We start from the raw sequence: 27,038 nt of genomic DNA on the forward strand, positions 1-27,038 counted from the left end.
TTTTTTTAATACGTCATAAATGGTACGGAACACTTCATGGGCGAGTCCGACTCGCACTTGGCCGCTTTTTTTTATGTATGTTCACTGATTATTCCGACACCCGTGGCTCGATTTGAGTAATTATTTTTCGTTTGAAAAGAGTTATCTCCAAGTTGGTCCCATTTTACGTTTTTAGCAACCTTTATGTATTTTTAAATACCTGATGAATGATGAGCCACAAGATTTTTTTTAACTTTTAGTTACATTTCTATGGAGTATATATTTGAAAATATATTTTTTAATTTTTTTTCGAAACTAAGAAGCGACTTACATAATACATTGTCACATAGCGCCATCTAGTGGTGTTAGCGTAACTTCGTTGTTTCTTTTTATTTCTCTTAGTGTTATATTTTTTTTTAGAAATATGAAACATGATTTAATTTAATTAGTTTAGTTACAAATATAAATAGTTGTATTTCAGCATTTCTTTCTGGATATTGTGTCGTTAGGTAATGAAACCTACATGTTTTAAAAGGTAGCACAATTGGACTGACAACACACAGTTCTGGCTGAAAAGAGCACTAAATTTGAAATGTAGGGAAAAAAAGAAGGAGAAGAAAAAACGGCATTGGTTTGTGTCAGAATACTGATTGTTACAAAAATTAAAATAGATATTTATAAAACTCAGCGTGGAAATTTATTGTCGCCATACGAGTATATTATATAGTTCCGGAGATTCAGATTTTGGTTTCTGGGTAAGCAATTCCCACAAGTGTTTTCATTGCAAAACAGCTTAATCCAAATTCGGAAGACTAAGTAATTTATTCTTTCCAGATTTTAATAGGTCGAGGCAAATGTTGCTTTCCTTTGCCAAGTTGCTGAGGAAAGAGGAGCGTGCACTTGAGCGTGGCAGGCTGATGTAAGAGACGGGTCTTCTCTTCGGCCAGTTCGGGACGCCTTCACGGCCATTGTTACCAGTTCCAACCCAAATGCTAATTTTGACTGCAGCAGACTTTTTCTGTCGTCTGTCTTGTTCGTCAGGTGGAATGCACAGGAGTTAATTCGGAGGAATAAACATCGTCTGTGGCAGCAGGTATGTGTTGGCCCTTTGAAAACCTTAGGAAATCCTTTGGAAACCCTTAGAAATCCCATAGGTAGCCCTTAAGAAGCTCATAGTTTACTTGTAGAACAAGTTTTGTCATTGTCATAGATCGGTAACCTTTTGCTTTTGTCACATTTATAATGAATAATTTTAATATCATAATCAAGGTTTACTGAGGTCTGATGGACAGTGTTGCTTGGCAAATTTAATGCTTAGGTGTAACTTTTCATATAATAATTACCAGAATAAAATTTAATTAAACAACTAGTTTGTTGGTGATTTATCCTATAGTGTAAGAATACAGATATGAATGAACCAACAGCTCTACCGTTAGCAGACTGAGCTAGAAGTTGAATTTTTTAGGGTATGTAGGAGTTTTGAAAGAAGAAATAAAACGACTATCAAGTGAACTCTTGTGTTTTCTTTCCTTTAGTACATCCCTAGGTATTATGTAACCAGCCGGGTACATTTCATAGATTTACAGGTTACAACATGTACACCTACGCTACGTTCCAAAGGTTATAAAATATATCGTATAGTTTTTGAGTAAACTGGCTGTGACGTACGCACAGACCGACAGACATAAGGACATGACGAAACTATATAATTATAATGGTAACACTTTGCCATTTTGGCTACGAAACCCTAAAAATACTATTTAATAGCGCTACGGATTGATTATGATAACTGTTTTGTGATAAATCGTTGAATTTCAATTATAAAACATTTTAGTGCAAAATTCGTTTTTTTTTTTCAATTTTATAAATTCTCGGTCTCGGTCTCGGCCGAGACAAAAAAAGCGTTCTCGGTCGGACCTTACCCATAATATTTATGGTTCTGATCTGATGAGGGAATCCATGAGGAATTGAGGGAAAATTCAATTTTTAAAGGCACATGTATGGTGATTTGACTGTATCCTTAAGCAACTCAAGCATTTCCTCTCGAAAACTACCAATTTGATGTAGTGTTAACTGTAGCCTTACTACGAGTTTGACTCTATATCTTAGCTGACGTGTTCGTAACTTCCTTTCTATACATCTCGCTCGCACTAATAGGATGCAAGTACGAGCGAGATGGATAGAAAGTAAGTTACGCTAGCGAATATGTCAGTGTTAAACTCGTGGTAAGGCTACTTACTGATAACATTTTTTTTGTTTGTTTTTGTTAACCTGTTTATGTGCAATAAAGTGACATACATATAGACATACATTATGAAAACCACGGGTGATATGTGGAACTTACCTCTTATAATTGGGTGTATTATGATTTTTGATGTAGGTGGTGTTGGAAATAAGAGGTGAGGGGTAGGTGTGAGAGGTGTGTGAGGTAGACGTTGGTGGTGAAGGTAGACGGGGGTCTGAGGTTGCGGGTTGAGGGGTTGGGGCTTGACGAGTCACGGTTTGAAAGGTTAGGGGGTTGAGGGAGCGGTGAGTTGATAGGTCGGGGACTGAGGGGTTGGGAGTTGAGGAATCGGGGGGTAGGAGATGAGTGGTCGGGGGTTGAAAGTTGAGGAATTGGGGCTTAGGATTAAGAGGTAAATGGAGGGGTCGAAGAATAGAAGTTGAAGGTTTGGTGGTTCAGGGTCAAGGGTATCAGTGATCAGGGGTTGATGTTCTGTGAGGTTGAGTGATCGGAGGGTTGAGGCCGTTGAGGGATTGGATCAGTGGCGGGGCGGAGGCTAGATTTACAGTAGTGGTAGGAATGATTTCCCATACGGACTCGAGGAAAATCCTGATTATTTATTAAAGTTAACGAATTCAGTGTTTAACATTATTGTGTTTTTCATTAATGCGTCACGCGTTACTCATCAGCTCTTCACTCACAATGCCTTAAAAGTAAAAATGGATAAAATATTTTTTTTTTACAAAAAAAAGTAAACCGACTTCAAAAAGGATAAAAAAAATTATCTTTTTAAGTATATGCGTTACCAACTGATATGTTTGAAGTCGGTGCCAAGCCAAAAAATAGTAACAATACCGGACAAAAATAATCAGCTTTGTCTATAAATCACATTACAACTGTAGTAATAGATATTATAAACGTAGAATAAATTTGATCTGTCTTTGTTAGCTTTTCGCGGCTAAACATCTGAATCGATTTAAGTGAAATTTGGCATGAAGGTTTAAGCCCTGAAGACGGTCCTTGTATTGTTTTATATTTTGAAATGAAGCTCTCTGGATAATAGACTGGAAATAACTCAGTCTCAATTCCACACGTACGAGCTATGGACAGTTCGAAAATAGGTCTTTAAAAATTACGACGGCAAAAATAAACGCATTGGATTTATACTAATATACCGACAAACATATATTGTATGGTACGGACTGGGCTAAAAAGGTTCGGCCGTGTGTTCTTAGGTAAGTACCTACCAACAGAAAGTACGTTCATTGCTGTCGTAGTAAGGCAAGCCAACATATTGTACATCCTTTTATAGCTGCATCTTTATCGAATCGCACCAAAATCATGGTATGCTTCTAAATTTGGCTTGGCACCGACTTCAAGCATATCAGTTGGTAACGCATATACTTAATAACTCCTTTCAAACAAAAGAAGAATTACTCAAATCGGACCACGGAGTAATCGGTGAACATACATAAAAAAAAATTGCCACAACCGAATACAGAACCTCCTCCTTCTATGAAATTGAAGTTGGTTAAAAAAGGATAATATTTTATTTTATCCTTTTTGAAGTCGGTTTACTTTTTTTTAAATTTTTATTGTTAGACGCTACTTCGCTAGGATGTGCTTCTACCGCAGACTTTATGACGCCAAGGTTAATACCCCCACCATTATCGCTCTTGTCATGTCATACATTTGTATTTAGGGCATCATACTAAATACATTAATACCATATGTACCCATATCCGAGATAACCCGAACGAAAAGTAACATAAATCCTGATTTGTCACCCTACTTCAAGTGGAACTTGATACTAGGCCCTATTATGTGATTATTATTTGAACCGAAGGGAGTAAGGCGGTAGGGCCGCTAGGTATTATAAATGAAAATTATTTAAGTTAAAAGTTATAAATAAATAATTGGGTCTCTTTGACTCGCTTCATACAAGCACACCCGCGGCTAACAAAAACCAAAGTTGTAGTTTAAAGTGTTTAAACCAAAAGTGACGATACTGATTACTGATAATCAGTGATAAGGATAATAAGTTGGTGTAGGTACATTATAGGATGTGTAGGTAGTAGTCGCAATGTTGCTCTGAGCTTTCTTCATTCGCTGATGGTTTCTTTGACTATTTTTGCTGTGTTAATAGAAGCAGTTCATTGCGTTAAAAATTTTAAGCTGACTAATAGGAACACGCGTATTTTTCATAAAGTTGATGCTCAGTTTGAGCAAGTACAGTCAGCGTCAAATACTTTGTAGCAACCAAACTAGCCAAATAGTTGGGTACACCATATATTTAGTATGGTGTACCGAACTATTTGGCCACTTTGACTGCTACAAAGTATTTGACGCTGACTGTACCTTCATGCCACAATGGCGCCTATTCGACAAATACGGTGAGACTGCACGTTCTTTATTAGATTCCGCTAAGAGAGAGTTTTGGAGTTAATCTAACCCTTACACCATAGGTAGAGGTACTAGAGGTACTCATTCGTCGTACGGGCACTTGTCCCGAACGACCCGATCGACGTTTTCTTATTTAGAACTCACTTATTTAATAATAACTAAATCAATGTCATGCTTATAAGTATATGTTAACTGATTTGTTAGTCTTAATTTAGGAAGAGGTACTAGAGGTACTCATTCTTCGTACGGGCACTTGTCCCGAATGTCACGATCGACATTTTCTTATTTAAAAATCACAATCAATTAATAACTTAATAAAAGTCATGCTTATAATAAGAGGCCTTTTCATCTGTGTGAGATGTTTTAACTTTTAAGCAGCATCCTGGTAACGACACTTGCGTTCGTGTTAATTTATTGGTGCATTAGTCTTAATTTATTGGTAACATAGTAAGCATTAGAAAGTACAACAGGATGTGGGGGTTTTAAAATATTTCAAGTGCAGCTAATTTTAATTCGTATATTAATTATTGTCATCGTCGACACCATATGTCCATAGCTACTTAACCTACACTAAAAAAGCTATAAGGGTTCCGTTTTATGCCATTTGGCTACGGAACCCTAAAAACAGGGGAATTTTTTCCTAAGAAGATGATGTAGATATGTAAATCGTTTTTGAGGTTTCGTTGTCACCTTAGCTACTCTTACAGTTTTGCCATATCCGGATATATTTATGATATTTATAGGGTTCCGTACCAAACAGCTATTATCTCCGAAATTTACCGAAAAAAGAAGGTACTTAAGAAATTTATTAAATAATTGAATGCCACAAAATGACAAACCAGGCTCAGTAGCTACTAAAAAGCATTTCATTACAATATAGTCCGGTTACCCATCAACCAGTTTCAACTAAGTAAGTATAATAAGTTCGTTCACGAATAGAATGCAGTAAAATCGTCATCCCTCCGTCAATCGTCCGGCCTAGCGATGCTCGAATAAGTTCGTTCACGAATAGAATGCAGTAAAATCGTCATCCCTCCGTCAATCGTCCGGCCTAGCGATGCTCGATGCTCGTAACCGATCAAACCGTTCCTTATTAGAAAGTATGCCTTCAACTGGTCACTGTAAACTTGATTTTCTAATTAGGAACGATTTGGTTGGCTACGGGCGTCGCTAGGCCGGCGGAAAATGACGAATTTTACAGCATCCTTTGCGAATAAACTATAACGGTTTTTGTAGGTTTACATACTGTATTTTAGGACCAACTTCGAAATCACTGGAAGAGTCCTAAAATTTTGTATTTATATAAATTAAAGGCCTCTTTTTCATGCCCACACCATTTGCATTTGGGGACCTGGAGGAATCGCAGCCATCGTGGAAAATGCGTACCATCCTGGAGAATATCAAATGGTGTGGGAATGAAGAAGGGGCCTTTAATTTATATACATACCAAATTTTAGGACTGTTCCAGAGATTTTGAAGTTCGTCCTATTCCGATTGTGGTATTCAAATACCGGCTAATGGCGTGTTAGACCAGCTATAATGGATGGGCAACGACGGCAACGTATGGAGTGTCCCCCTAAGTGTTATTGTCAGAGATCGGACAAATTTGCGTCATTGCTCGCAATAATGTGGACATGACTCCAAAATTAATCAAATATGTAATCATTTAATTAATTTCTTACTTGACTTAAATTTTAATTCCTAGTCAATAAATACAAAAGTTTGTTAAAGTATAGATTTATTAAAGAAAATAATCAGTATTTTTTCCAAATTTTCTGCAGTCAGTCTATTTCTTTTTACATCAAAAATATACTTAAGTGCTGAAAAACTCCGCTCGCACTCCACTGATGTTAATGGGGCAAACTTAAGTAGTTTTATAGGAATATTATTATTCCAGTATAATTCAGAGTTTATTTTCTGTTCTTTGTTTAGTTTATCCCGATTTTGAGGTTATCGCCTACAACTTAGCCCACAATATCGCCCACGTATATTTTTGATGTAAAAAGAAATAGACTGACTGCAGAAAATTTGGAAAAAACAATGATTATTTTCTTTAATAAATCTATACTTTAACAAACTTTTGTACTTATTGACTAGGAATTAAAATTTAAGTCAAGTAAGAAATTAATTAAATGATTACATATTTGATTAACTTTGGAGTCATGTCCACATTATTGCGAGCAATGACGCAAATTTGTCCGATCTCTGGTTATTGTATCCTAGCATACTTCATTCATTTTCATTTCATTTATTTATTTCTTTAACAATTATATATTGTGTTAGAAAACTTACGAACTAATTACATACTTATATTTTAATTAAACTAAGTAGGGAGGGGACATGTCAGCAAATAAATAAATTTTCTATGATTAAATTAAACAATTAATTCATAAGGGAATAGTTATATAAAATAAAATGTTAAAAATTCTTAATTTTTAGTAATTACAATTAAATAAATATTTGATAACATGTCAATCCATACAAAAACAAATACTTAACTAAAAAACAAATATATCTTAATTCATTTAATAATTTACAATGCACATGTCGGAATTGAATAGATTCATTATTGTATTGGAAAAACTCTTCAATTGAATAAAAGCATTTTGCTACGAGTAGCAAAAATGACCTTAATTTATTTTTAAATGTGAATGGGTTCGAAACAGCTTTGAGTTCTGTGGGTAGCTTTATTAAAAACTTTGATAGTCTGGTACTGAGCACAGTACTCAGTGACTTTTAGCCTTGGTGTAAAGGGGCGGTTCAGGTTTTTGGTCCTTGTTGCCAGTATTATCGCCTCTCTACAGTTTCACTACTTGCTAGGGACTTTACTAAGTCCGTACAAAGTATCATAATATAAAGGCATGGTACAGTCAGTCTAATTTTGCGAAGTAGTCTTTACATGAAGCCCACTGAGGTATACGCATCATCATTCTTATAATGATGCGTATGCCCGCTTTTGAATCATGAAAGCCCTTTTTATATTGTAACTATACGTTGCCCCCCAGAATTTAATACTGTATCGGAGTTTCGACTCAACCAAAGTATAATAGATAGTTTTCAATCGATCTATTCCGATGATATCTCTTAAAATTTTCAGAGCGAAGCAGGCAGAACTAATTGTGTTTTCTATTCGATTCAATTCATGTTTTCAGTTAAAAAAAGAATCAATTTCGACCCCTAGAAACCTGACCACCTCCACGGATCTTAGAGTGTCATCGTCGAAGGCTAGTTCTAGGATGTTCTTATTTTTTCGATTACTCTTAAACTGGACTATACTTGTTTTCTCCGTATTTAATTTCAAATTGTTATCTCTGAACCACTTATGAAAAACTGAAAAAGCCGTTTTAATCTTATTTTTAAGTTCAACTTCGTTTCTTGCACTGATAATAGCATTTGTGTCATCGGCAAATATTACCACGTTTAAATTACTTAGGTAGTTCTGTACGTATTTTATGACGTCGTTAATAAATATAATAAAGAGAATAGGACCTAAGATAGATCCTTGTGGGACCCCTCTAGTAATGGTGGTGATTTTTGACTTGAACACTTTGTCATGTACGTTATCATCTATCATCGTCCATCATCTACGTTACTGATTTCTACATACTGTTTCCTGCTAAGCTGTTACTGAGATGGATTGAGCTATATTATGCCCACGGGTGTAATAGATTTTTTTAATTTCATTACGCCTATATATATTTTTTAAGTAGGTATTAAGTGGTATTAATGAGTTTTACGTTAAAATACTGACCTTTATAAATATTTGTACACAATTTTAAATCGTGGCTGAATACCGGATAGGTCTGCGCCTTCGATGCCTAACCTGTCAAAAATGACAATATAGGGTAGACCGGGGACAATAGAAACACGTCATGATTTCACGACGTCAAATTTCTCGAAAACTATAATACCTACGCGTCTGACGTAACACTCGGAACACGCGGTCGGCCATGTTTGAATCCTTGGCCAGTAGCGCTCGAGCGCCGGTGCGAGACGGAAGTGTCCACGAGCCAAACCAGTTTTTCGCGGTAAAAAGTAAGTATTTGTGCTCTCGTATATTTTCTTATAACTTCTTTTACTCTTGTATTTTGACTAATCAAATTATTTTGGTGTTATAGTTAGGAATAAACGAATGTTTTTAATGGTCGTTGATCAGCGTTCGAGTCTTTTTTATACATAATATTTGACCTTGAAGTGAAAAACGTGGTGTGGGGACGATAGAAACAACTTGCTTGTGGACGATTGAAACGTTTCAATCGTCCTCGTGTTTTAATCGTCCCCAAAAGTAACCGACTTCAAAATATAAGGTTCTGTATTCGATGCACATGTTTATTCTATTAATGTTGACATTTATTTGAAGATATACGAAGATACACGAAGTTTTTTTTTAATCTGCAGTTTTTTTATTCGAGATAATGTAAACATTTGTTTTTAACCGACTTCATAAAAAAGGAGGTTCTCAGTTTGACCCGTATGTTTGTATGTATGTTTGTCCACGATTATCTCGCGTTCATCTTAACCGATTTTGATGCGGTTTTCAGAAAAGTTTTTGTCATATTCTGGAGAAAATTTTTGTGTATAGACCAAATGATTATTAACAGGTTTAAAAAAAAGAAGGATCTCTGTTTGACCCGTATGTTTGTAGGTATACAATTTAGTGAAAAAAAAAATTTAGTGATTGTGACGATAAGCTGATGATAAAAGCAAAAGATTAAATTTTTTTACTAAAAAAAAAAGAATGAAACTTAGATAAAATCAAAAATAAATGAACGGGTTCATGTAGATACAGATTACATTTGAATCACCTTTTAAAGTCGGTGACAAACCTTACGTAATTTTTTTTTATCCAACGAGCACCGCGATCTAAATTAAACTAAAATATTGCAAATAATGCTAATTAAAAATATAATACTATACTACTACATCCTATTTCTGTACAATACATTTATTTAACTGTTTTTTTTAGATGCCCCGAAAACGGAAGCATGTTACGGAGAGAACCTCAAAAAGCATGTTTGCCATTTTAGCAACAACCGACTGCTGCCAACCGGCTGATTAAACAGGTCGGCCACTGCTAAAATTTATATCAGAGAGAGTTAAGGATTTTTTTTTGATAGGCATATCGCCATGTTTTTGTTTACGTAATAAAACAATTTATACTGATTATTTTATTGCGTCTATTATTTCATTTTACATCCCGATGTCTACAACACTCGTTGTCACAGAGTGTGTGGGAATGGTTATGATTGAAACATTGTTATAGTTGAAACAAGCACTTTTGTATGAAACATAATTATGCTTGTTTTCTGCGATTCTATATCGTTATATCTTATAATGGCATTGAAACTACTTTGGTTAAGGTAAATTTAAAAGGTAGCAGCGACAAAGACAACTAAAAGTCGTATTTTCTTTTTTTTTTCTCAAGTTTTTTAGTCGAGATGTTCAGATGCTCATAAATTGAGAAATTTTTATGTTATGCTTGCGGACTTTTGATGAGCTCATTGTATGCCGAGGTAGTGATGAAAAAAATTAAAACAGATATAAGTACTTTCATTGTGCCGAAGATATTTGAGTGTTTCAATTGACCTCACATAGTGTTTCAATTGACACTCATGTGAGGTCAATTGAACCATACTGCCCCATTCTCTTTATTACATTATTGTCAAAAAACTATGGATTATAGACCATCCAAATACATTTTATTTAGGAACCAGATAACTAACCTTGAAATATTTTGAGCGTAGATCTTTCTACTCATCAAAATATAACGATCACAGGCGGTTAAAGGCAAATTGTTTCAATTGTCCCCGGTCTACCCTATATGGCATATTTACAGTCACATTTAAGAATAATTTCGATAAAATTTAGTTTTTTCCTTACAAGTGTGATGAAAAATATTGTGTGTGCCACGGACGGTAATTCAATTCTTGTTTACCGCCCTTAATTAATACACAATGTACTATAATAATGACTTACAAAACAAAACAGTAATAGAGTCAGACCACGCTAGCACGGCAGCTATTTTGATAGCACAGACTGCAAGTGCAAGTGTTATTTTAAAAGTCATCATTTAATAGACATAGACATAGACATAGACATAGACATAGACATAGAAAATTTTTATTCAACATCACATGAAATGGCAGAGTTAACAGACAGTGACATTTAATACAAATAAGCCTTAAATTCAGACTTAAAAACTAAGAAATTGAGTTGTGTATATGAGGGAGAAATATTCATGAGTGTTAAAAAGGAGCTTGCCTCAGCATAGTGTAGCAGCATTTTAATAGTACACTTGCACAGGCTGTGCTATGAAAGTTGCTGCCAACAGTGCCAACTTAGCTTGGTCTGACTCTACCTACATATGTTTGTAACTATGTAACTTTGTACGGGTCAAATCTTGCAAGATAAATTTGACTAACTTCCCGATTTCCGATGAAGCTGAAAATTTGCATATGATACATACAATATGTGTAAGTCGGGTGATATAGGTAATGGTATATTATGATACCATCGAGCTTATCTCATGATGAAGACAAGAGGTAGCCATATCTGTGATAAAACAACGCAACCTATTGTGTTTGGGGTTTTTAGAATTGGCTCGATAAGTATTAGTTGCCTGTGGAAAGAAAAGTACAGTCTGCGATAAAAGCTTGTACCAAAAATGTTTTTATTTGCAAAAACCTTATTTTAATTTCGAGCGTTCAAATATCACCATAAAACTGAAATTATTGATTGAATTTAGACCAAGCAATAAGGTATAGACGGAAATGCTTGTAACACAATTTTTAACTCCATAACTTTGTTTGGACTAGTACTAGCTAGTCCAAACAATGTGAACATATCAAAAGCCCCCGTCCGTAGTACAAAACGAGAGCTGATAAAATTTGCTACAAGTTTAATTCAGGCAAGTTTTTCGATATCTTGAATAGTTTTCGAGAAATCCTCTCTTGAAAGTTTATTTTAATCGATATATATGTACATAAGTGAAGGTACTAAGCCATGTACCAAAAATCATTTTCGTATAAAGGGGAGTGCCAAATTCATTTATGGTATCACATTGACACCATTCCGAAATAAATCATAAAAAAAATTAACAAATACCATTTTTTTAGGGTTCCGTAGCCAAATGACAAAAAACGGAACCCTTATGGATTCGTCATGTCCGTCTGTCAGTCCGTTTATGTCACAGCCACTTTTTTCCGAAACTACTAGAACTATACTGTTCAAACTTGGTAAGTAGATGTATTCTATAAACCGCATTAAGATTTTCACACAAAAATAGAAAAAAAAAACAATCAATTTAGGGGGTTCCCCATACTTAGAACTGAAATTATTATTTTTTTCATCAAACCCATACGTGTGGCGTATCTATGGATAGGTCTTCAAAAATGACTTTGAGGTTTCTAATATCATTTTCTTCTAAACTGCATAGTTTGCGCGAGAGACATTTCCAAAGTGGTAAAATGTGTCGTCGTCCCCCCTGTAACATCTAAAATAAGAGAATGATAAAAGTAAAAAAAATATATGATGTATATTATCATGCAAACTTCCACCGAAAATTGGTTTGAACGAGATCTAGTAAGTAGTTTTTTTTTAATGTCATAAAATAAAATAAAAATTATTTTTTCATCAAACCCATACGTGTGGTGTTGTGTATCTATGGATAGGTGTTCAAGAATGATATTAAGGTTTCTAATATCATTTTTTTGTAAACTGAATAGTTTGCGCGAGAGACACTTAAGTGGTAAAATGTGTCCCCCCCCCCTGTAACTTCTAAAATAACAGAATGATAAAACTAAAAAAATATATGATCATTACCATGCAAACTGCCACCGAAAATTGGTTTGAACGAGATGTACGAGTAGTAGGTAAGTAGTTATTTTTTTATACGACATAAATGGTACGGAACCCTTCATGGGCGAGTCCGACTCGTACTTGGCCGCTTTTTTTAAACTACTCTTCACGCTTATGTACAGTACATAGGTCACTAGATAAGTTTTGCAATAGACACATATGAAACAAACAGGTGGCCTATCACATATAATTAATTAAAACTACATGTATATATTCCCTAGACAATGATTGGCTAGAAAACAATTACTTTCTTTTTAAATTTACTTATTAAAAAATAATTACATTTTATGAAATGAACATGATGTTGTATAAAATATGCGTAAATCACCCTTAGCCCACGCCGACGTTCTCAATGTTTAAATCTATTTTTTAATAAGTAAATTTAAAAATAAAGTAAATGTTTTCCGTCCAAACATTGTTTATGGAAATATAGTTTAAAAATTTATATGTGATAGGCCACCTCATTGTTTCATATTTGTCTATTGCAAAACTTATCTAGTGACCTACGTGCATAAGATAAATTTTATCTCAAAAACCATCCCTTAAAGGTATGAAATGGGGTGTCGGGGGATTTCAGCTTCTTCGTCAAAACTGAATTCCTGAGGTTAATACTGTTCAAGTTTAGGTTTGACTGAAGTTATGTTTCGTATCACTTTCAACTCAATCAAAGATGTAGTCTATCCCAAAATTCATCTAAATCGGTCCAACAGTTATTGATCCCCCATACAAACTTCCACCCTACTTTTTACACCCGCAAAAGATGATTTTGATTATAAAAACTATCCAATGTCGTGTCTCGGGACTCAAACTATAATCATAATCATCATAATCATAATCATCATTTATTAATAATATAAAATTACATGTCAAATAGGTACTACAATATGTAGGTATTACTTAATTTATTCTTATGCTATGACATAGGTTTACTTATAAACAACTCTTTGTGATCATAGAACGTCTGCTCAAGGAGCCAATTTCGAAGTTTCGTTTTAAAAGTTGACGCACTTTTTGCAGTAACAATTTCACGCGGAAGGCAATTGTAAACTTTACGACCCATTACATGTGTTAGCTTTTTTGTTTTCGCAAGCCTATGCGATGCAAGTGGCAGCATTCCAGCCCGCGCGCTGCGCGTTGCGTACCTCCGCGGAGCTTCGATGATTGGATTGGAGTCTACCTCTTCGCGTGTGTTTATTGCCATTTGCATTATTAGTAGCGAGGGCAGTGTGAGTATTCCCAACGACTTGAATAATGGCCTCGCGGAGTGACATTGAGGGACGCGAACTATCGCGCGAACGGCGCGCTTCTGGAGTCGAAAGACCCTCTCCCAATCGGCGGCTCCAGCCCACAGCTCGACCCCGTACTGCAGGAGTGCGTGAACTGACGCGAAGTAGCACGCTCGGACCATTTCAAATGGAAGTACTCGGGCCAGCCGCTTTAACGCAAAACATGCCGTAGCGAGTTTTTTGCACATTTGATCTATATGGCCACCCCAGGCGAGGCAGCTGTCCAGCTCAAAGCCAAGGAATTTTGAGTTCATGACTTGGCTGATTACAGTACCATTTGCTATTACAGACAGCTGCCTAACCTGCCGGCCAGACAGATCAAAGCAGATGTAGTGCGTTTTGCTCGTGTTCAAAATGAGGCCGTTAATGCTAAACCAATTTGAGAGTGATGCGGCGATCGAGTTAAGCTTGAGTTCGAGCTCGTCGTATGTAGGGGCGGACACAACAACAGCTACGTCGTCGGCATACATGAAGGTCTCTCCACCAGTGATAGCCTTTGGCAGGTCGTTTAATAGTATGGAGAAGAGAATATTTGACACCGACGAGCCCTGTGCGACGCCCATACTTGTAGTCGCGGCGTCAGATCGAACTTTGCCGCCATCAGAGACCACAACCTGTGTTCTGTTCCGTAGAAGGTCAGATAGCAATGCGAGTGCAGAACCTTCAAGGCCATAGTGACGAAGTTTGCCAATCAGAACTTTATGATCAGCAACGTCGAATGCCTTTGATAGGTCGCAGCATAAGACTGCGACTTGGTTCTTGCACTCGCGGGCCTCTATAATCTGCCGAATCACGGCCCGGGCCAACGAAGTTGTTGAGCGGCCTTTTCGATAGGCGTATTGTCTCTCCGAAAGTGCATTTTTACGAGTAAGAAACTCCGTTAACCTGGAGCTTAACCCGTGCTCAAATATTTTAGCAATGACTGGAATTATCGCTATCGGTCTGTAAGCATCGATATCCTCTCTCTTTCCTTTCCCCTTGAATAACGGAGAGATTCGGCTTTCTTTAAGTGGGTTTGGAAAGACACCTTTGCGTAAGCACTTGTTATATATTATGGCAAGTATGGGTGCTAGCTCCGCAGCAACGGAGTGTACTAAGTTCACGGAGATGTCAAATACATCCCGCGTTGTTTTTTTAGCTAGTTGGGCCGTGATAATGTCAGATACTTCGTCAGGCGTAAACGGTTTGAGTCTGATGCAGCAGTTGGCGGGCGGGCGCGCGGTATATCTAGGTATACCAAATTTCAACGAAATCGGTCCAGCGGTTTAAGCGTGAGGAGGAGTTCTAAGAAAAGTTTACTTGTTAATTTTGTTTTTACTTCAGTATAGTATCAATATGATACCATAAATGAATTCAGCACCCCCGATTTATACGACACCAAACACGGCCTAGCAGCTTCACCGATGTAGATATAGAGATAAAGTTGAGAGCCTTAAATAAACTTTCAACGAAAACTATTCGAGACATCGAAAAACTTGACTGAATTAAACTTGTAGCAAATGTAATCAGCAGGGGTCGGACAAAAAGTGCGGATGACGTAAAAATGACGTAATCTTGCACACAGGATGATGTTTGAGTTTGTATTTAAACTTCCGTGTGACATGTAGTAACAAAGTAGTATTAATGAAGTAACAAAATAATCGTAAATAAATCCATGGAATTAATAATACAGGTGGTAGGGTGATGTAGTGAATAAAATAAATTTCACGAAACTTGTTACCATAAGGTATAATTATTTGAAATTAGTTAGAACAAGTCTGTGGGATTGCCACAATATTCGAGTAAAGATGATATTTTAGAGCGTTTTCTTATACATTAGTAAATATAAATTTTAGCTAAATATAATCGTGAACATACAATAGCTAAACAATAACGAAGTCAATTTATTGTTCATCTGATTGACAATGTGTCAGTCAAAAACGTACTTACTCATTTCAAGCGCCGATATCGTTTAATAAAGAGGTTGATAAATGATAAGTGATAATTGTTTATGTAAATCAAAAATACTATTTGAATCATCCTATAAGTGGTTTGACGTCATCCGCACTTTTTGTCCGACCCCTGGTAATCAGCTTTAATTTTGGTAAAAATGGCCATGTCGCTAAGACGCATAATTTCCGAGATATAATCGAAAAACTGAAAAATGGGACCTTCAACTTCAAACCCCCTCCTCCCCCCCGGCTCAAGGGCTGCAGCCGGGGAATTTTGATATGTTCACTTCCTAACCTAATTAGTCCAAACAAAGTTATGAAGTCAAAAATTGTGTTCCAAGCTCCCTCTGTAACTTTTTTTAAGCATTCATTTCCTGGCCTAACTGGAGATTGTCGCTAATTTTTTTTTCTGAACCATTCGACCGATTTGACCGAAGCCTGGACTGGCCTAATAGACCAAAATATCCACGGTATCCACATCTATAATGGCCCATTATCGATGAGGTGAAATTAAGTATCTAAACCTATCTCTTCAGAGATATTATGAATATTGTCCTTATGTATAACCAGAATAACCATAGAAATTCAGAAATTAACATTGGGTATTTCTACAGGAAACAGATACATTTTAAGTGTAGATAATAAAAGAAAATGTATTTACAAGCTTTAATTTTACTCGCAACTATGAAACGCGTAACTATGAAAGTTGGCTTCAAAATTTGCAAACCACTTCTAAAATTTAGCATACTTATAAAAGACCTACGACAAAGGAATATTTATTATTATGACATCGAGCTGATCTGATGATGGGGACCGGAGACGGCAGGTGACCATAGCTGTTCAAGAGACGACATACTAAATTTGTAATTTATTATGAAATGCACGAAACTTCGAGGTATGTAATTTTAAGTGTTTCGAAATCAGGCATGTAGGATGCTGCAAATTTTCTTGCTATTTGGAAAAGACCAATTTTCAGTGATCTCTTCATTTACCGGTGTAAAGTCGAACAGCGTAAAACCAGAATGATTTATATTGGAATATATAATATAATAATTAGACTTTTTATCGCGGTAAAAATGCCATAGTCATCTTGCTTAGAAACAAAATTACAGCGGCTTGAAATACAGTTTTTTTTTCGGTACAAAGGGTAATGGCTTTTTCTGTAAGTGATTTATTTCTCGAGTTCTCGAAGCATTGAATTTTTTTCCGCCTCGACGAAGGACAAATGTCTCGAGAATTCTCGAGCAGAAACCTTAACCTATAGAAACTTTGATATACGCGAAAAAAAAAATCCATTAGACATTGAATAACTTCCGTCGCGCACACGATCTATGCTTAGATTTTTATGAGAACCTTTAGAACGCCAGAATGAATATGTATACGAGTTTTCAGTTTATCATTCCGAGGTTGATACCCCTTTTTGGGGTTGGAATGACTGGTCAATATGGGTTCAGTTCAGTCAACCACAAAGTTACAATAGACTTCAATTTTCTTTTTATAATCAAGCCCACACTGCCCACGCATGAGAACAACATGCACCTGGGGGCACAATCTGGGGGCACAGTAGTGCCTCCGCCGAGGCGAGCGAAGCAATGCGCAAGGGTACTTCCTGAAGTCCTCGAAAGCTGAAATTTGGTAAGTAAGCTAGTATTAGTACACAAACAACAATACAAAACAAATCTAAAACTGAACTTTTACCCCAACCCTTTAAACTAGGGGATGGAAGTTTGTATGAGACTTCCTCAAATTTTGATGATCTGAAAATTGTTATAGGGAGTCCGTGTTGTAAATAATAAAATACATATTTCAGGATTTTTAGTAAATCGCCCTTTTAAATTATGGAATGGAAAATTGTCATAGCAACTTACAAAAAGTACTTAGTGAAATCCCACCAAAAACATTAATATGTAGGTACTGAAAATGTTGCTACGACTAGACCATATATAGACTCACACTGTCAAAAAGTTATCAGATACACACCCTAACTCTACAAGCCCTAACTTCACATACTCTACACTTTATTAGTCATTAACATCAAAGTTTTACAATTACTAAAATGAATGTTCAAAAGTTACATATACTTATATCAGCCCATACTGACTGATCATTTCGCATATAATTGCCACATTGTCCGTGTTAGTCACCGTTGTTGGCCTCCCGGGACGAGGATCTGCTATACTATCTCGTCCACGTTGAATTCAGCTGCCCATTTTTTCACCATCGTATATGATGGACAGGATTGCCCTAATGTACTTTGCATATCATCATAAATTTGCTTCGGTGTCAATCCTTTTTTATGCAGGTATTTAATCACAGCACGCTGCTCTAATTTCTCCATTTTCACGATATCTACCGACACGTAACTTTAAATATGCCGTAAAATTGCTTTTAAATATAGACGCCAATGAAATTTCGCGGGAAGACAGTTGAATAATGACAGTTCAAAATGGTGGCAGAAAAAAGAAAATAGTTTTTTTTTAAATTTGGTCAGGCCGCGAATTTTTTCAATCAACCCTCGTAATTAGACATTCTAACCCAAGTAACATTTTTTTGTTCAATAGCAGGCCATAGAACGTATCTCAAACAACACATTTGGCTCTATAAAAGACCTAAGAAGGTGCTATAACGGTCGATTTAGTGACATAGTGGAACTGTAACAGCGTTAGTTGTGACATTTTATCTCTATAAAGTTGATGTAATGGTGACTCGTTTGCCAATTTATTGACATACGGGGCACAGTAACGCTATTATAGTGTTTTTTATACTGTAGTAGCGTTCGTGATTCCATTATAGTGCTATTTTATACCATAGTAGCATTTGGAATTCTATTATAGTGCTTTTTTATACTATTGTAGAATTCATAGTTCCTTTACTACACAATTTGCTATCAAGTTTTCAATCAAGTATTGTAAGTGGTTATGTTGTGTGTTTACTTCACAAAAACGGCACTAAAGAAGTCGTTTATAAAATGGTGATAAGTAGTAATTAATATGAGTCATTTAGATGTCGAATAATTCGGTTCTTAGTGCAAAAAGTATATGCGACGGAAGTTTTACTGTTAGAATAGTAATAGGTTAATGAGGAATTTTAAATGCGACCTCGATTTATTTATGTTTTTAATAAAATAATTTAATTAAATAATATGATAATCACCATAGTTACTACAATACAGCCAAGAAGTAAATCCGCCGCTTTTATAGGCTAACTATAGAACTTATGACGAAGTATTCACCACTATCATCGGTAAAATTAGGGTTCCAAAAGAATTTTGTTGTGACCCAGTGACACCTACAAACTTTTTAGAAAATACGTAGGAGTTTTGAAATTTAGATAAGGTTCTTTAATTTAGTAATTACTGTTATTTTCTTTTCCAATGTGATTGGTAAAAACAAAATGCGCTGATAATGGATGTCGATAAATAGCAAAATCGTCACGACTTTATGCTTGTATTAAAACATTGCTTGAAAATTCTCAACTACAATCACTAATATTACTAAGATCTTTTTTTGTCACTTCATTAATATAAAAAATATTTTGTACTTAACCACATTATGTGGCTTTAGTCTGAACTTATATAAGCAAGATATAAGAAGCCATTACAGGTCAAAATTATCATATTAAAGAAGTCGTTTTCTAGTAGAAAACGACTTCTTTAATATGAATTCTTTAAAATGGTAGAAAATTTCTACCTTTATGTATCTAACTCAGTTTATAAAGGACATAAAAACTCAGCGATAAAGCTGTTGTGTTTTAAAAGAAAAACCACAAGCATTATACCATAGTTCTATGATATAAAAGAGTCAGTGTAACGTGTATAGCAATGAGGTATAATAGGGATGTAAAAACTACTAAAGCGCATTTTGACGGTATAAATATGTCCCAAAAACGCTACTATAGAGGAAAACAGTTCTATAATAGTGTTCATATGACTACTAAAGTATTGTATACTATAGCAGTGATCTCTAAAGCCTCTATATCCTAAAATCGTTGTATAGTTGGGTTTTTGTCTCTGTTAAAACACAACAACTATAGCGGCTTGCAGGTAACTTCAATAGCGTAAATTAGTTGCATAATAGTGATTCCAAATACTATTATAGAGTAATATTGCTCTATAGTGGTTATATTTGAACCTGTTATAGTACACGCCTATAACGGCTCTATAAAATCGTGAAGTAAACCTTTACATCAATTGCTAATAAAACATATTAGCTGTATAAGCTTATAGAGCAAAATGGTGTTGCCGAACGCTTTTATACGACTGGCGGTCACCTCTGACACCTTTATACGACGACTATACGAGCTTTAAGCGATTAAAACCAAAATTATAGGACTAAAATGTTACTTGGGAAACTCCGTGGCTCTTGTGAAAACGCGTACAAGTCTTGTACAGCTCAGATGACTAGGTATCCCTTTTCACTTGCGCTGCGCGAGACTTGTTCCCCTTTTCTCTAGAGCCACTGAATTAAGAGGAAGTTAAAAAGGATACCTAATAATTCCTTGGTACAAGTAGTTACTAGTAGTTTGAAAAAAAAGTAAATGCTAACATACCTTTTTTTTCTGAAAACCCCCACCTAGCCTAATAGACGATAAGTCTATAATAGGCCTATATATCCATACATATGATGAACTTAACCGCGCCATACAGTCACAGACTTTAATGAAATTGTCGAGCATGTAGTTTTTTTTTACATTACACATTTCCTTTTTGATATTCATAGACCAAATTCGGATGCCCCTAACCCTAGGTAGTTCAGTTATTAAAGTTCGTGGCTGTACAGGCGAACATGCATCTACAATTAAAATAAATTTAGTCATGATTAAGCTGTCTATTTATCTGACCGTTACAGCTTTGAGTTCTACTCATTAACTAAACTAATATACCTGTACCTAGATATACCTAAATAGAAAATCTATTGTTATATTCGTAGTTATAATCGATCTATTGACTAGATAGATACAATTTAGAGATAATTGACAGTTTGAGGTCATCCATAATTTTCTCTGTCTCATTTTTATATCGTCGTCACAATCCTATCGCTTTTCACAAGATGGCGACGTACAACGACAAATCCCTGTATTTCTATTTGCGTAGCTATGCGAGATCGCAACTGGTGACGTCTTTCTCTCGCCTAACTCCATGCGTTTAAGCGTCGGCAAATACAATTAGGCAAGCTCGTGATCAAACCGTGTTACTGGGTTAGTAATTATGTCACACAAAGCACCGCTAAGGTTATTGCCAGAAATAGAGCAAATGGGAGAGCTTTTTACATAATTTCAGCGCAAGTTGATCTGAAAATAGCAACGGTAGTGACGCAGAGCGCGAGCGCAGCGGTGCTCCCACTCGCGGCGGCAACTATACGAGTGCCGACTCACCTCTCGCTGCCGCGGCCAGCGCCGACACGGCGAACAGTAGGCACAACATAAACCTCCATAACTGCCTTTTGGTCCACATTTTGTACAGTTCCAGCCCGGCTAAGTCGGGCTATCAGTCATTTGCACTCACACACGCGCACCGGAACCACCGATCTACGGACGAGAATATTCCTACATCTACACTAAAAGAAAAATATCACTGATGCGGCTCGGCTTATATTCCAGGAGGAATGCAAGTCGAGTTAATTCGGGTCCATTAAATCGCGGTTCAAACGAGCATCCCGATTGGAATCGTAATGGCCCGATCGAGGTCACAAAGTTGGCTTCGTGTTAACCGCGATTTAATAGATTTCGACGGTGCCGATATAGAAGTATGTTAGGTACGCGAAACTGCATGTAAAGGCGAACGTACTCTATTTCCGGAGACAGCACAGCATCGCTGGTCGGAGGGGTACTGGCGCGCGCGCACTCGCTCGCCGCGACGGAGCTTTCAGCGATATTCAGTCCGGTGTCGCTGCCAACTGCCGCCGCGACGTCGCGACGAGGCGCCACGCGTACAGGACGTATCCACCTACGAGGAGCAAGGCATGACCGAGACAGAACTCACGCTACAGCAAGTCCGACACCATAGCCAGCTCCACCAGCTCGCGCCTGTCTTATATATAATATACAAAAAAAAGCCACACCTACGAGCAAACGGGCTTGTCTTCGCGACGCTAATAGGCCACCAATCGAAAGAAAACAGGGGAAATATATCGTGTATAAGCGAATTTTGGCATAGTTGTAGATGGGCGTTTTTATTTTTCGTTGTAAGTCGAAAAATTATTGTTCTTCAACTTTCATGTACAATTACTCCAACTGAGATTTATAAATTTTATCAATTTACAGCTTATTAACTTCATATTCAAATGAAAATAATGCGATTAGGTACGTTAAATTTTAAACAAGGCCCAAATAAGTATGAAAGGAAGTCTTATTTTAAGGGGCTCCCCGTGGTTTTCATCGATTTTTGACTAGTTTTGAGTCTTTACTCCTACATTTGCACTATAGATAGAATTATAAGACAAACGGCTATCGGTTCTTCAGTCTTTTATCTCCATTCTGGTCTGCCGGATTTTGAATGATACTCACTTTTTTTTTTACATTGTCAAAAAAAAACACTTTTTTCGTTACTATATTGCTGTGAAGGATTTTACATGTTTTACACGTTTGGGTTCGTCTTTGACGTCTCTAAAAACTGCTGTTCAGAGATTTTAATTTTTAACTAATTAACACGAAAGCTATGGCAAGTAAACCAGTTTTTTGGCCTAAAGTTGTTTAACTTTGATGCCAAATATCTCAAAGACAGATCTTTGAAGTAAATATGGTCTACCATATTGCTATTATTACAGCCGTTGCTGTTAATAAGATAAGCTACAAAAAACATTAGAAAACTAAGGGATTCAGATCGAAGGTCATTGGCGTCAGGGACCCCCTTAACGTGTCCCATACCCTCCGAGTAAAGATTGGTATCAAAAAAACCGGCCAAGTGCGAGTCGGACTCGCGCACCGAGGGTCCCGTACAAACCTGGAGGTATATATTATTATATGATGTTACTAAAAAAAATACGGTTTTTGGCAATTTTTCCTTTATCTGTGCTATAAGACGTCTTCGTACCAAATTTCAAGATTCTGAGTGCACGGGAAGTACCCTGTAGGTTTTTATTCCCTTGCGAGTGTCAAAAATTTGCGGCATAAACGGCTGTATCTTTTGATTGCGTTGGCTTAGAAGTTTGTTTTTTTTTTTCACAGCTCCAAGGGACAGTAGACCTGAGTATTTGATATAAATTCCAGCTTGATACCTCCACGCGTTCCTGAGAAAAAGGGTCTTGACCGATAGACAGACGGACGGACAACAACAAAGTGATCCTGTAATACTTAAAGCTGCACGATAACCAGTTTGGGTTTCGGCCTCACCTGTCCACAGAAAGTGCCATACTGTGTCTTAAGCATACCGTCAGATATTATACCGATCGCGAGCTTTCTTGACCTCTCTAAGACTTTTGATCTAGTGTCCTACGAAGTGCTATGGAAAAAGCTCGAGTCAATTAACCTACCGCTAGAACTTCTAGCGGTAGGTTAATTGACTCGAGTTCTAGCCTAGAACTAATAAATATCCTTAAGTACTGTTATGGTCAACGGTGTCAGGTGGGCGGGAGCAATGTCTGATCAGTCTGGGTTGGAATGCGGGGTGAGACAGGGTGGTCTGACTTCCCCCGCACTCTTCAACCTTTACATGAACGACCTGATCGAGGCGCTCAGCAGGTTAGCATATCGGATGTCAGGTTGACAGTTTGCGTTAATAATCTAAGTTACGCAAACGACATGGTGCTGTTGAGCGCGTCAGTATGTGGCCCTAGAAGATTATTAAAAATATGTGAGGGGTACGCGGTGAGTCACGGCTTGAGGTACAATGTGACGAAAAGCCAATACATGGTCTTGGAGGCCCGCAATAACAAGCTATCGAACGTACCACCTGCTAGCCTTAACGGAGCTCTCTTATACAAGGTATAGAGCTTTAAGTACTTAAGGCATATTATTACTGCGGACCTCAAGGATGATGTCGACATGGAGCGGGAGCGGGGGGCGTTGTGCGTGAGGTGAGGGCGAATATGTTGGCTCGCAGGTTTGCTCGTTGTAGTAAGTAGAGACGTAAAGAAAACGCTTTTCAAGGCGTACTGCACGTCGCTGTACACGTGCGGCCTGTGGGAAAATTACACGCAGTGATCGTACAACGCGCTGCACGTTCAGTATAATAACGCATTCAGGGCGGTGGTGGGGCTGACCTGCTACTGCAGTGCCTCGGGCATGTTTGCGGCCTGTTTTCACGCCACCAGACACATGCGCGCCGCCGCGTTGGTGCGGCGCGTGCGTGCCAGCTCTAACATTGTCCTGGCGATGATTGCTGACCGTCTCGACTGCCCCTACCCTACATCACCCACAGTTGTAATAGGCATGTGAGGACAGGCGTCGGCTAGCTAGGACAATTATTATAATTTGTAATTTTAAAAGATGTATATTTTATTGTAGTTATTCTTTATTGTCTATTTCTATTATAATATGTAGGTAAATCTTGATATACATTTGTTAATTTTAATCATTCATTTTGTATTTTTAACAGAATTCAAGGTTTTTAAAAGGAGGAGGTTATCAATTCGGAGTGTGTGTGTTTTTTTTTAATGTTTGTTACTCCATAACTCCGTCATTTCTAAACCGATTTAAAAAAATATTTTTTTGTTTCAATTTATATATATACAGATTGGTCCCGTTGTTGTCAAAACTGAGTTCTGATGATGGTATCCATGAGGAATCGAGGGAACTCTTCAAATGTGAAAGGCATACATATAGTGATTTTTGTATTGTCTTTAACAAATCAAGCATTTACATTTAAAAAAGTGACATTTGATGAAGTGGAACTCCTGATGATGATCAGAATGAAACTCTTCAACTACGCATAGAACACGACGTTTGGAGATTTGTCCTCTTCGCTGTGTTTGTTAAGCAAATTAGATTTTCAAGACAAATTTTTGACAAGTTCGAGTTCTGACGATGGGGTCCATGAGGACTCGAGGGAACTCCTCAAATATTAAATACAACAATAATCGTTCTTTCACCGGTCTTCGGTCATTGAAATCGGTTTTTTTTTCTTAAAAATTATTATATGTGTTGTGTATTGTACAAATATGAGCCAAATAGCTTGAAATAAATAATTTATAATTTTATTTATTTTATAAGGGTTCCGTTTCTTTCTTTCGAGGTACGAGACCCTAAAAATAAATAATATTTAAAAGAGACAGGTATATTGGTGTTGAGTTATAAATTGAGTTGTAATTTTATAACTTAAAGGTATATTTTAGTAGAAATTTATATGACAAAGAAAGATTTTATCCTGTCCCGCGAATCAGCGTCAGGCGGAATTTCCGTTTCGCTCGTCTAAAAGTGACGGGTATATTGGTGTTGAGTTATAAATTGAGCTGTAATTTTATAACTTAAAGGTATATTTTAGTAGAAATTTATATGACAAAGAAAGATTTTATCCTGTCCCGCGAATCAGCGTCAGGCGGAATTTCCGTTTCGCTTAATGACACCGCATCTCCTACGACTTTGCAACAAAATAGGGTAAAGGCACCTATTACCGTGGTAGTTAAGGAACTTTTCAAAAGAGATCCAAAAATTAAGGGTATCAATGCTGTCTAACAGCCAGGAATATTTTTTTTTCATCAGAGCATTTAATGAACTTTCCGTTTCACACATTTTTGGATTCATTTTGGGTTATTATATGTATTAAAATATTTTTTGAAGCCAAAATGACCAAATCTTCTATTACCGTGGCAAGGGCCAGGCTGTGATTCTATTATCGCGAATTGAGCTTTCATTACCGAGGGTACAATTGGCATGATTTTTCTGCACTCGTTAATAGAAACCAAACTCAAAATTCGAAACCTAATACCGAGGGTTAAAACAATAATAACGACGTGGGTTCTGTATATTATTTTTGTGCCATTAAGTTTAATAATGACACAAAAATAAAAAATAAAACTATAGGAGTATGTTTAAAAATAAGAGATATATTCGAAGAGATTATTATTACACTTTGGCACAATCAAATACTATTAAATAGTTAACTTACCAAGTACCCACGAGTACCTGTATAACAAGTTATAAGTTGAATGTTTTACATGTAAAACAACAAAAATTATTGTTAGTAAAGTTTTACTAAGGACGTATATGACAAATAGGCCTGCCTGTTATTAAATAAAGTAATTTTTAAAGGCTATAAAGATTGATAAGAATGTGTCTTACTGACAATTAGCTGCACAAAAAAAAACAAGTAAGTAACATTTTCTCATAAGGCACAGCGTAAATTATAGTCAAAATTTTATAAGCTGGACGTTTACTACCTGAGTGAAAGTTTACCACAGTGAAATGGTAAACGTCCACCTCATAAAATTTCGACTATATATAAAAACATGAAAATTTTTAATTCTAATATTTTTGATAAGGTAATTAAGTTAAATAAAGTCTCTCACATATTATGTGTTATAATTTACCCGTTTATAATTAAAAAATCACAGTACTTTTCTTATTGCTGATACTTATAGCTAAAAAATCATGTCTGAGATATTGGACTACTATATAAATAAAATTATATATAAAAAAATTTTTATCGGAACTGTCCGGCAGTTGGGTACCCGTCCTTGTCAGAGTAATAACTTGATCAGAAAACAGAAGAATTTAAATCTGATAATGATAATTGAAGTCTAAATTTTATCAACGAAATCTGTACTTGTGGTACCCTAAATGCGATATTTCAATACAATACCAAATAGTCACTCGGTAATAGATAACTCTTTAAGAGCCTATTACCGACCCATTCGATATTTCTCTGGGTCGGTAATAGATTTCTATACATTCTATTACCGAGGGTAATCTGATCATACCATCGGTAATAGGCTTAATTTGGAGTTTAATTAAACCTAATTCCGACCCATAAAAAGAATAAAACACAGATGGTTTTTCAAATCAAATCAAACACGTATATTACAAGCTTCTTGTAAAGACAAAATCACATAACTGACAAGTAAATTTTAGGTTTTAACTCAAAATAAAAAAAAATTGACAGATTAAGGGTTCCCATAGAAACAAGGAAATCGGTGCTGAAGTTTTTGTCAAAAATTAAGGGTTAGTTGAATACTTTCCATACCACGGAAATAGCTCTTTAATAGCGTGAATAGATCAAGATTGGAATAAATAAAAGAAATTATAAAATTGATAATTTGTACCAAAACTAAAGAGTAAATAACAAAACTGCCACTTTTTTTATTACCGTGGCATACCACGGAATTACTTACCACAGAAATAATTGGCGCCTATCACCGCTGTATTTTATTTTCAATTTTAAACGTATTTCCCGGTCAAAAACTAAGTTAAAAGTAATTCAAAATC

At 36.3% G+C, this 27,038-nt stretch overlaps 1 protein-coding gene across 4 annotated transcripts in view; it reads right to left on the reverse strand.

The window, feature by feature from the left end:
• The window catches only part of LOC133533454 (sarcalumenin), a 31,751-nt gene extending 10,156 nt beyond the window's left edge, over window positions 1-21,595 (reverse strand). For 2 of the 4 annotated variants that reach the window (XM_061872465.1, XM_061872441.1), the window contains exons 1-2: window positions 21,466-21,582; window positions 21,054-21,235 (exon numbers count right to left, since the gene is read on the reverse strand). In XM_061872465.1, coding sequence (XP_061728449.1) covers window positions 21,054-21,132 — 79 coding nt within the window. In that variant the 5' untranslated portion in view covers window positions 21,133-21,235; window positions 21,466-21,582. Of the gene's footprint in view, window positions 1-21,053; window positions 21,236-21,465 lie in introns of all 4 variants that reach the window. The other 2 variants (XM_061872457.1, XM_061872449.1) reach the window with 2 other exon arrangements.
• Window positions 21,596-27,038: the final 5,443 nt, after the last annotated feature.

The sequence above is a fragment of the Cydia pomonella genome, chromosome 2 (assembly GCF_033807575.1).
Source record: "Cydia pomonella isolate Wapato2018A chromosome 2, ilCydPomo1, whole genome shotgun sequence".
In the NCBI taxonomy this organism is placed as follows: domain Eukaryota; kingdom Metazoa; phylum Arthropoda; class Insecta; order Lepidoptera; family Tortricidae; genus Cydia; species Cydia pomonella.